Below are 12,154 nucleotides of genomic sequence, written 5' to 3'. Positions count from 1 at the left end.
CCCCTCACACCCACAAACTAACATTAGCGATGCAACAAAAATAATGAGCCATACTGGAGCTATCCAGCCATGCAGTTTTGAGCCAGATGCCAAATGGTATAAGGAAAGCAAAGACAAACATGGAAGTTTTTGGGGACACATCATTTAGTACTTTCTTGTTTTAGTGTTTGTACTGTAGTACTGGCTGCTGCCTTTTTATTAAGTCATTCTATTTGAAAATAGTGATGTTTAAATGCAAAATCTTTCCGAAAAAAAAACTGCTTTATTGAGCAGTTTTCCAGGATCAGTTAGAACATTTGGAATATTTTAAGAAACTATTGATTACTTTTGGAAAACCTAAAGCAGTGTAGAAAGACTTGGTCACTGTTTTTTTTTTTACAGTGATAGTTAAAGTGATAAAAACAGGTGAACCCCTCATCTATTTTAATGAATGTAGCCCACTTGCATTTTTAGACTTTGCAATCACTACAGCCACAAGTCATCTAATGACTTGTCCTTTAATAGATTCTTTGTTTCTTCTGTCAAATTTCCCAAAACAAATGACAAATGTTTTTTATTTCAGTTTTTTTGCCTTTCTCTTGATAAAATGTGCATTGAACAAATGCTTTAAGTTTGAAAAATGGTTCAGATGGTCCGTCCTGTAAAGCCCTGTCAGAGTATTTACCAGTGTTGGATGCCTTACACCTAGAGACATTCTCCATGGTTTCATGCAGCTTTTAGCTGTCAGGCTTGATTGATGAGCTGGAGGTCTTTTCTTGCTGTCAGCCCATCTCACCCTTCATTAAACAACCTGAAATAAAGGGCTTTGTGAAACACTGTTAACTATATGCCTTTCAGAAAGCAGTCTGGCATTCAGAACAGCTTTTCAATTTTTTAAATATTTGACTGCATTTACAATCCTGTTGTAAATGCCCTTATTCGGCCTGCTGCTAAAGTGACATACAAGATGAGGCTCACTTTGCCTCTTTGTTTACACTACAGCAAAGACAAAGCTTAAGCCAAATGTTATCCTATCGGCTTACCGCAGAGCTGTCTGGAGGATGAATGTGAGCTAGAATGGGGTGTCATAGATTTAGTTTTGGTGACAAACAACGCCTTGATGTGGGAACATTAATCATTTATGCCAAGTAAATCTGTTTCTGTAGAAAATATTGTTCCAATTTTGTTTGGTGGACAAAAAAATAGTTATTGATGTTGCGCACACTAAAGGTGGAAAAATAAAGCTGACTTTTGACGCTGTGTTTCTCTGTTAAGCTAGTGACGGGTGCTTACAGCAGGACATCCACTGGAGGATGTGTTTGTGAGAAATAATTTTGTTCCTTTAATGGTTTCACTTCACAAGAGCGTATGGATTCTGCGTGAATTGACCTGCAACTGGGTTCAGCGTAAGAAAGGCTCTTTCACTGTAGACAAAAAGCTCTTTTTCAATAGAGACGGATCAGAACCCTTTTTTTGTTTTTGTCAAAATTATGTTTAGGAACACTTAGGGATTTTGGGGTATAGAACTTCCTTTTCCAAAACTCAACTTATTCGTTATAATTTTTCAGGGAACTTGTGCGAAAACTGGTTATTTTTTATGTGAAATTGTTTTATGTTGCAAAACGAGCATAAATGTTTGGTTGAAACACAAAACATTGATGAAGCCTATTTTTTCTTTTACATAGTTGTCATCAAACAGACCTGATGCAGTTGTTCCAAATACAATCTCTTTTTTTCCCCTAAATTTGGGAAAAAAGTTCTTAAAATTAGTATTTTGAATTTCTGTGACTGTAAGGAAGCTGAAACTTTGTCAGGTTTTAGTGCCAAACGGTAGAGCACAGCAAACTTACTGAGGAGGCATCATGCAGAGATGTAACCTGTCAAACCAACCAGCCTGAAACTACTGCTTCCTGTCTTTGTGCCCTCTCATCAGGGTTGCACACCAGGAATGTACAACTAAAGGAAAGATAGCATACTCTTTGGCTTTTTACATGAGTACACACTGCACAAACTGAATCTTAAGAAAGTAAAAAGACCCTTGTTAAAAAAAATTTGTCTTAATTTCTGTCTTGCAAAAAAAATAATAGCAAAATAATCTTGGTTTAAAGGGCCTATATTGTGCTTTTCTTAAGCCTTTCAGTGTAAACTATATCCATATATATGATAATATATCACCTTTGGCACATTCAAGAACGATTTTTTAGATGAAATGTTAGTTTTTTTCATAGCTAATTTTCCTACCCAGAAGGTTAGACGACTTGATCTCTGAAGCACCGCCTTTCGCTCCTTGTGGGCTGCCGCCATTTCAGGACGTCAACCTAGAGCCGGCAGCGTGTCTGCACATCTCCCACGAAAACAAACAACATCCAAGCTTTTGCAAAGATGGATGTTCATATTGCGCATGTGAAATAAAAGCATTTTAGCCGATAGCCGTTCCGCTGAGAAAGTAGGTGTGTGTGTTAGCCTGGGGGCGGAGCCAGAAGCGCAGACTCTTCATGGAAGGGGCTGTTCTCCACGTATGTATGTCACACTATGAGAACTCGCTCATTTTCGTAGATTGGGAGGGGCTGGTGCTCAGAGCGCAGGTTTTTAGAGAAATACCCCATACTCAGAAATGCGTGAATGGATCAAAATACCATTTCGGGGTTGTTTTTGTGAGGAATGAACATTATAATATTTGGCATGATATAGGCCCTTGAAATGAAACATGTCTTTTTTTTAAAATAAGAAATCCTGGTAAGACCATTTTTCTTATCCCATTATAAGCTTTTTTTCCTATTTAAAGAAAATCTGCCTCAGGTGTAAGTTTTAAGAGTTACTGATAGAACTACACCAAGAAACATTGCTTTGTGGATATGTGATACTACTGTTTATGATTTAAAACACCTTTTCTTTCTAGAGTTCATCTAATGGTGTGGAACTGGGTACACCAAACAAAGCAACAATCACCATCCTGTCCAATGACAATGCCTTTGGAATAATTGCTTTCAATTCAGTAAGACAAAAAAACTATTTAAAGTTGATTTTGTTTTAGTTCTTAATTTTCTTTTTTATTAGATAAAAGCCTGAAAATACTGCAAGAAAACCATAAGTTGATGATTCTTGTTAGTTTAATGAAAGCAGTTTGTCAGAATATTGAAATGCTGAAACAAACTTGACTGGCGCTCATTCAGTTTGTTTTCTTCTCAGACGGAGGAGATTGCTGTCGATGAATTCAGAGGAAAAAACCACAATGTGTCTTTCACCCTGATCAGAGAAAAGGGAACCTATGGGACTGTAACTGTCAACTTTGAGGTGAGAAATAAAACTCCATTGATTTCTCATATCTGTTAGTAGAATAAGTTCATTCTTTGTCAGTTTTTTTTTCTTCGTATTTGTATTATTTGGGAAAACACCTTGATTGATTTTATAATCCTAGATTGCTGATGGACCCAATCCTGCTATTGAGGATGTCAATCCAGACAGAGGCAGCATCACCTTACCTGTAGGACAGGCTGTAGCGCGATTCAATATTCTCATCCAAGATGATCAGGTACTCAGGTTTTATGAAAATCCCTTTTGCTAATAGTGTCATATACTTTTGGTTTTCAATAGAATTAGCAGCAGAAGTTTAGAAGAAGACTTTGGGAAATCTTAGAAGACCCCATCTAAACATCAATGTTTAAACTGCACATTGATTTGTTCAGCACTTGTTTTTCCTCGTGTGAATCTACTTCAAATATCCTAAACAAGTGCAAAAAGAAAACTTCAAACTATTTTGTTTTACATATTATTTTATTATCATATTTTAAATTCAGTATAAAATCATAATTGAAACTGTTTTATAACAGTACATGGTTTCTGTTCCGTAGATCCCAGAGGATGATGAAGTGTTTTCAGTAAGGTTGACGGGTGTAACTGGAGGAGCCCTACTTAAACCCAATGCCAGCAGTGTCCAGCTGAGAATTCGTCGAAATGACAGCCCGCTTCGGTTCCTCCACTCTGTAATGGCTGTGCCAGAGTCTGCGGCTGTCATTGCACTCAATGTGACCCGTGGTCGACTGGCTGTGGATGGGCCTCTCATCGGTTCAGTGGAAACTGAGGTAGCCCTCTCTGTCCATTGCATGTTTACCTTGACATTTAATAGCAAGAATACTCAATTTATCATTATGTATAATGACAAATTTATCTAAGGGTTTTGGACTTTTTTCTTTTAGGTCTCCATAGATTACATGATTGTGAGTGGTGAAGGACTGGGCAGTGCCACTCCAACTGTGGATTTTCTGGACTTACAGCCAGTCAGAACAATTCGGTTTCCTCCATTTGTCTTTAAAACTAGCCTCTTATTCAACATTAGTGATGATACCGTGCCAGAAATTGCAGAATCCTTCCATGTGGTTCTGCTGGAAGATACTATCAGAGGAGATGCTGTTTTAGTTTCACCCAATTCCGTGCTGGTAACCATCGAGCCCAATGACAAGCCTTATGGTGTTCTATCAATAAGCAGCAGCGGTTTCATCCAGCCGTTCAGGATCAATGAAGATCTGACGCAAAGGTTACATTATTAACATTGACATCAGCAAAAATGCAAACATGTTGAGGTAAGCAACAACAAATTAAATACAGAATTATTACTCTTTCAGATTTGATGGTATTGTCATTGTGAGAAATGGAGGAAGCTATGGAGCTGTGTCTGCTAACTGGTCCATCAGCAGAAACTCCAGTAATGGCTCATCGGTGTCAGATGATTTGTCTCCAGAGGTGGGGACAGTGAAATTTGCTGCTGGTCAGGTGACGGCTGTGATTCCGCTGAGTATAGTGCAGGATGATCAGCCTGAAGAGGCAGAGGCCTTTGTTTTCAAGTTGTTGCCCAAAACTGTAACTGGAAATGCAGAGGTCGACGAACCAATGCAGGTCAGTAAAGCAGAATATTTCATTTGGAGTGTTTGTGAGTAACAAAGCGACTGCGCCACAGATATTCCTCCATGTGTTGTACATGTGTCTCCCATATTTAAGCTGCTATGGCAAACTTTGCACAAGCGCCATAGGTTGACCCCTTAATGTGCAACTGCTCTGTGGGTGTTCTTTTAATGTGGCTGGGTCCAAACAAAACAGTGACAGCGGGCACGCCCTGCCTCTTCTTTAAAGCGTGGGTAAAATGGGAGACAGTTTTTTTATTGCATTATCTGTATCAAAGCTTCTTTAAAGTGTGAAAGAAGGGAAGCAGATGTAAATCTGATTTATATTGAGGGCATAAAAGGCGCCATAAATACTCACAGGGCTGCTTCCATTCTTACATGTATGTATGTATACTATGTATGTACGATAGGGTTCTTTGAACCATTTTTTCTAAATCAAGGTTTCTGATCAAAAATGTATCCAAAAAAATAAACCTGACTTAACATTTGGAATCAATAGTTTTATTAATTTATTGTTAGGGTTGTGTCAGACATGCACCAGACCCATTTTCTTAGGAATGGAAGAGAACATGAAATGAATGAAAGAATCCAAACACAGACAACCAGGCTCGGTGGGAGATGATTATAAAAAGCAAAACCTAAACTATAAAAGCAAACATTTTAAAATTCTAAAAAAAGTTATGCCAAAAGTGGTAAAAGCTACCAGATCTGGCAGTAGCATACAGAAAACCATGGGGTTAAATAAAACTGAGGAGTAATTAACTGAAAAAAAACAGCTGAGTAATTGGAGACTTGAATCTGGTGGGCTGTTTGAGAAAACAGAACATAACTTAACAAAAACACAACAAAGGGGAAAAAAACACAACCAAAAAAAAAGCAAAGATCCTCACACATTCAGATTTCAGTGAAAAATTAAAGAGCCACCATCCGACAAACATGGAAACATCTCCACCAATCATACCAGAGCTAATTAAAGAGGATGCCACTCTAAAGTTATCCTGTGGCTTTACTTTACTACCTCCGATTTCACATATTTCATTTCTTCTGTCACTGTTTCACCTCCTTATTTTTCTTTGTGTGAGTAAAATACTATCACAGCAACACCCCAGCTTTTAAAATATTACAATAACTATTGTATGCCTCTCATGTAATCTGTTAATTTGTCCCACTCTTTTCTAGATGGTTTTCTTCATCCAGGACAGCGATGATGTCTATGGCCGTTTTCTGTTTGACCCAGCCAAAGAGCAGAGCATCCAGAGCCAGCCTGAGGGGCGATTCTTGTCCTTACATTTTGTGAGAAATGGTGGCACGCTTGGTGAAGTGTCTATGGCCCTTACAGCCCTCTACATTCCCGCTGGTCCAGTAAATCCAGAACTGGCTCGGGACCAGGTTCTAAATGTTAGCAGGTCTATTAATGTGGTGTTTTCCCATGAACGGGCAGCCCATGTGATACTTCCTATCAGGAATGATGCCTTTCTGCAGAATGGAGCTCATTTCTTTTTACAGGTAAAAAAACTGTTAACAAGTAAGGTTGGTTTGTTATTTTACTCACATGATGCAAAGAAATGTTGATACAATCAAAACTAAATTATTTTGGTAGAAGAGACAGTCACTTTCTGTTTGCTCTTGTGGCTAAATTAAGGCAATCCAGACTTCAAGTACCTCATTTGCATGTGTGAATCGTTAGACACTGGCACTGAGGTCTGGCGTGGTTGTGAGGGTTTTTCTCAACTGTCCAAACAAACATCAGCAATCCCCAAAAGTGAGCAAATTGTACTTGAAAGGCCTTCTTGAGACTCTATACAACCACATCATGCTTTCAACTCAAATACCTAACCGCGTTTGCACAAAAAGTCAAATTAAGTTGGAAACCTCTCTGCTTAGAAGATGTATAAAAATTAAATATGTGTGAATTTATTTACCTCTTAGAATATTTCTTACTATTTTTCGTTTTTTTTCTTTTAGTTGGAATCCCTGGAGCTAGTTGACATCAGCCCCTTAATTCCTTCCAACAGCCCAAGGTTTGGTGGACCTTTAAATTTGACTTTGACTGTCACGCCTGACATTGCTAACGGAGAAATTGGCTTCATAAGTAACACAACAGTTGTGCTTTATGAGCCAGAGGACACAAATAGCAGTCTGGTAAGGAATAAGCCCAGTTTTAACAACAGCCTTAAAAACGTTAGTTCTTGAATGCAATTATTTTAAGCCACCAATTTGTATGATGTGTCTAGAAAAAATGTAGTTGGGAGTGTTGAGATTTTTTCTACTGATGTCCGGTGCAGGTTAGCCTCCATCTTCGGCGTGATGGAACCGACGGGAAAGCTTTGGTGTTCTGGAGTATTCAGCCAACTGGAGCCAATCGTGCAGATGTCACCCGGAGTGACCTGACGCCATTCAATGGATCGGTTGTTTTCCTTTCAGGCCAAAGTGATGCCTTCATCAATTTAACTGTGTTGGCTGACAACATCCCGGAGGTTAATGAGACTATGTTGCTTACACTAGATAGGTAAGAAACAGTTACAAAAACATGAGATTATTCAGTCTAAACCTGGCAGAAGAAATTTTGACAAAACAGTTCACATGTACAGGGAAGTACAGACTGTCTTACAATGGATCCCTAATCATAAATGATTTTGGTGAAAGTGAACAGAGGGGTTTCAGCTCTCATCTTTCACTTGTAAAATGTGTATGTTTGTACATACTTTTATGAGAACAGTGGTTTTCTCTTCCGTCCACTCCTCCCCTGCAGGGTGGAGACTGCACGCTTTATAGTGTATTTTGGGTAAGTGGAGAGTGGAGTGAACCTGGGTTTTTTGAGGGGCTTGAATCAGCTCTTTGTGTTTTAGAGCAGGACCTACTTGAGTTGTTGGTCAAAATGGGGACGATGGCCACAGCATTAGAGAAGGAAATCTGCATTGACATGGATAAAAAAAAATCCACAAAAGAAAGTAGATTTTTTGGGTTAATGGAGTATCTTGTTTATGTGTTCTTACTCCAATTAACCAGACTTGATTGTGTGGCCTTTTTAAAGAATTTCCTGTTTGCATGCATTCAGCACCTTGGCCGTGATTGGAGTACTCGAGTCTTTGTATGTCACTTCTTTGTGTATTTGCATGCTTGGCTTCAGTTTTCTCAGCATACACACACATACACACTCTTGTGGAGCTGCTTAAATGGTGAAATTATAATTGACTGCAATTAAAAGTGAACATGTGGAGGTAATAATGTCAGACAAGGCAATTATTGCATTAAGAGCATAAATGAAAGCGGAGCAAGTTATTACACATTTGACCTAATATTCATTAAAAACTGCCATTTGGTGTTGCTGTTTGTACAAAATTAAGCCCAAAAAGCTTAACAATGGAATTAGAAAAAACTTGCAATTAACTTTTATTTTTGCTTCTTCTGTATAATTCATCTTTCAGGATAAACATTATTTTTAAAACATTTTGTATGTGTGACTGTGTCTCCCAGGAGTAATGTGGATAATCAGATCTTGAAAGCTGGCTTTACCAGCAGAGAGATGATCATAGTTGAGAATGATGACCCAGGTGGTGTCTTTGAGTTCTCCCCATTCTCCAGGGGCCCGTGGATCATCAATGTATGTACAACTCTTCTGCACTTTTGCTCTGCCTTTTCAATATTTGATGTACATTTGTTGATCGGTATTTTGGCAGCTTTAAGCTACATGTATGTTCAGAAGATATCAGAAAGCCTCACATTTTTGTTATTTAGCTAGAGCATGTAAACACGGCTTGTCCTATTTAGTCATTTATTGTGTGTGCATTTCAAAACCCAGGAGGGGGAGGCTGTTGAGCTGCGCGTCGTCAGAACTCAGGGACAACTTTTGAAGCAGCTGGTGCGATATGTTGTTGTACCTTCTGGCAGCGCTGAATTCTATGGAGCTACAGGCATTTTAGAGTTTAAACCTGGAGAGCAGGATGTGGTGGTGGCTCTGGTGGCGAGGCCTGATGGTGTGCCTGAGGTAAGAGTGCCTTAGTCTTTTTGTTTTACTTTAAACTATTTTATAATTGTCCCATGAATTGATGTAGGAGCTGTATAAGTAGGCATCATGAAGAAAACTTTTTTTGTTTTGTTGTAAAAGTGTGTGCCTGACTTTTTGCATGCCTCTGTTCTCATGCAGCTGGATGAAACGTACTCTGTGATACTCAGCAGCTATAGCACGCCACCAAGTCGTCTAGGCAACCGCAGAGAGGTCAACATCACTGTGAGAAAAAATGACGACCCTTTTGGAGTTGTTGAATTCCCGTCCGAACTAAAGGAGACCATCGACGAGAGTAAAGGGGAGATTAAGCATAAAGGTGCTTGAAGTAGCGGTGATACTTTTTAATTTCAAATGGTATCTCATTGACACCCAAACATACCGAACAGTAGTGAGAATGTGCACAAGAGGACTTAAATGTTAACAATTACAAAGAAAAAGCATCTTATTTTCCATTTGTGCTTTAATTCAATTCAATTTTATTTGTATAGCCCAAAATCACAACAACAGTCGTCTCGATGGGCTTCGAAGTAAAACATGAAATCAAAAGGATCACGAATACAAAGAGTTCAATAGAAAAATACTAAAATGAACTAACAAACTGACTAAGCTATACTGGCATCCCTGCCCTTAGACCCCCCTTCGCGGTAAGGAAAAACTCCCAAAAAAACCGGATTCCGGAAAAAACGAAGAAACCTCAGGGGTGCCCACATGAAGGAGGGATCCTCCCCCAGGACGGACAGGCGATTTACCAGAACTCTTAGAGAAGAATTAACTTATCTAAATCTACAACTACATATATAAAAGTCCAGCAGACGAGCTTCATCCAGCCGTGGTTGTGGGGACAGTCAAAGGCGCGAGTCGAGCCGGAGACAGGAACCACAGCCAGGTGTAGGAGCAGGAGCAGAGACGAGGTACTCGGTCAGGTACAGAGCAGAGACGAGCCAGAGATGAGCCAGAGGCAGGATCCACAGCCAGGTGTAGGAGCAGGAGCAAAGGCGAGGTAAACGGTCAGGAACAGGAGCACGGATGAGCCAACTGGAGTCTGGAAGCACTCCCACTCCCCAGGAGGGGAGAGGAAAAGAGGGACAATACATGAATCGCACTGCACCAAACAGAGGCATGGAGAACTAAATGATAAATTATGATCAAGAATAGAGGAGAGGAAGGGTAGAAGTAAAAAAGGAAAGAGGACAGAACCCCAGTGCACCATAGTTACCCCAGCTTCAACTTCTAGCAGCCTTTTAAAAGAAATAGTTATTATTAAGTTTAATTTAAACAAACTAACATTAAGTTAAATAATCTCTGAATACTAACTAGTCTGACAATAAGCCTGTCCAAAGAGGAATGTTTTCAGTCTAGCTTTGAATGTAGAAACTGAGTCGGCCTCTCTTACATGAGCTGGGAGTTTATTCCATAAGGCAGGGGCTTGGTGGCTAAACGCTCTACCTCCAACCGTACTTTTACTAATTCTAGGAACCACAAGCAGTCCTGCATTTTGCGAGCGAAGTGTTCTGATTGGTTGGTAAGGGACTATGAGGTCCTTAATATAGGACGGGGCCATTCCATGTAAGGCCTTATAGGTTAACAGGAGGATCTTGAACTTAATTCTAGAATCAACTGGGAGCCAATGGAGCGAAACTAACACAGGAGTGATGTGATCTCTTCTGCTAGTTCCAGCTAACAATCTAGCTGCTGCGTTCTGAACAAGCTGGAGACTTCTTAAGGAACTCTTAGGACACGCTGCTAACAAGGAGTTACAGTAATCCAGCCTCGACGTAACAAATGCATGGATGAGTTTTTCAGCATCACTCTTAGAAAGTATATTTCTGATCTTAGCAATATTCCGCAGGTGAAAAAAGGCAGTTCTACACGCCTGAGATATGTGAGCCTTAAATGATAAATCCTGGTCAAGTAAAACCCCAAGGTTTCTATCTGTGGAATTGGGGGCTATACTTATACCATCCAGGGAGACTATCTGAGCAGACAGAGCATCTCTGAGGTTTTTAGGACCAAGTATAATGACCTCAGTTTTTTCTGGGTTCAAGAGGAGGTAATTAATTGTCATCCAGGTCTTGATGTCACTGATGCAGGCGTTCAGTTTCTCTATCTGGTCATTCTGGTCAGGCTTCATGGATAAATACAACTGCGTATCGTCGGCATAACAATGAAAATTAATGCTGTGTTTCCTGATTATGTTTCCTAGGGGTAACATATAAAGCGTAAACAGGATCGGTCCCAAGACTGAGCCCTGTGGGACTCCATAGTTGACTCGAGTGCACTGAGAGGAATGGCCATTTACATTAACGAACTGATACCTATCAGACAGATAGGATTTAAACCACTGGAGAGCAGATCCTCTGATCCCTATGTCCTGCTCTAATCTATGGAGTAAAATACCGTGGTCGATAGTGTCAAAGGCAGCACTGAGGTCCAACAGGACCAGAATAGAAAGTAGTCCCTTTTCTGAGGCCAATAACAAGTCATTAGAGACTTTAACTAGTGCAGTTTCCGTACTGTGGTGAGGTCTAAACCCCGACTGAAAGTCTTCAAAGTGGCTGTTGTCCTGTAGGTGGCAGTAAAGCTGCTTAACTACAACTCTTTCTAGGATTTTAGAAATAAAGGGCAGGTTTGATATCGGTCTATAGTTGGCCAAGATGCTAGGATCCAAACTGGGCTTTTTCAGAAGAGGTTTAACAACTGCATATTTAAAAGACTGTGGCACGTAACCCGTTTCCAGAGAGGCATTTATCATTGTTAATATGGGATCATTAATTAGGGGAAAAGTTTCTTTAAAAAGTCTAGTGGGAATTGGGTCTAACAGACACGTTGAGGATTTGGAGGACGTAATAATTGATGTTATTTCCGCTTGATCCACAGCAGTGAAGCAGTCTAATGTTACAGAGGTTTCTATGGATGCCTCCATTTCTACCGCTTCAGCCTGTTCTGGGCTGATAGTAGGAATAACTTGATTTAACTTATGTCTAATATTTGAGATTTTACTATCGAAAAATGTAAGAAAATCATCAGAGCTGAGAGAAACAGGAACATGTGGTTCTACTGAGCTCTGACTGCGAGTTAATTTAGCTATAGTGCTAAAAAGAAATCTTGGATTGTTTCCATTCTCTGATATTAAGGTTGAATAGTACTGGCTTCTAGCTCTACGCAGAGCTTTTTTATAATTTAATAGGCTATGTTTCCAGATATCCAGAGACTGCTCTGAACCGGAGCGGCGCCATTCTCTTTCCAACTTACGGGTTTCTCGTTTAAG

The 12,154-nt window shown here is 39.7% G+C and overlaps 1 protein-coding gene across 3 annotated transcripts in view; it reads left to right on the top strand.

Annotated features, from left to right (window-relative positions):
• The window catches only part of adgrv1 (adhesion G protein-coupled receptor V1), a 95,673-nt gene that overhangs the window by 11,961 nt on the left and 71,558 nt on the right, over positions 1–12,154 (top strand). For all 3 annotated transcript variants that reach the window (XM_020706017.2, XM_011479300.3, XM_020706016.2), the window contains exons 4-15: positions 2,879–2,974; positions 3,169–3,273; positions 3,398–3,511; positions 3,831–4,061; positions 4,176–4,513; positions 4,602–4,872; positions 6,057–6,383; positions 6,843–7,019; positions 7,163–7,386; positions 8,355–8,481; positions 8,680–8,865; positions 9,025–9,202. In XM_020706017.2, coding sequence (XP_020561676.1) covers positions 2,879–2,974; positions 3,169–3,273; positions 3,398–3,511; positions 3,831–4,061; positions 4,176–4,513; positions 4,602–4,872; positions 6,057–6,383; positions 6,843–7,019; positions 7,163–7,386; positions 8,355–8,481; positions 8,680–8,865; positions 9,025–9,202 — 2,374 coding nt within the window. The remainder of the gene's footprint in view (positions 1–2,878; positions 2,975–3,168; positions 3,274–3,397; positions 3,512–3,830; positions 4,062–4,175; positions 4,514–4,601; positions 4,873–6,056; positions 6,384–6,842; positions 7,020–7,162; positions 7,387–8,354; positions 8,482–8,679; positions 8,866–9,024; positions 9,203–12,154) is intronic.

Source organism: Oryzias latipes, chromosome 9, assembly GCF_002234675.1.
Source record: "Oryzias latipes chromosome 9, ASM223467v1".
In the NCBI taxonomy this organism is placed as follows: domain Eukaryota; kingdom Metazoa; phylum Chordata; class Actinopteri; order Beloniformes; family Adrianichthyidae; genus Oryzias; species Oryzias latipes.
The sequence above is the reverse complement of the archived record's forward strand: the minus strand, read 5'-3'. Positions and strand labels throughout refer to the sequence as shown.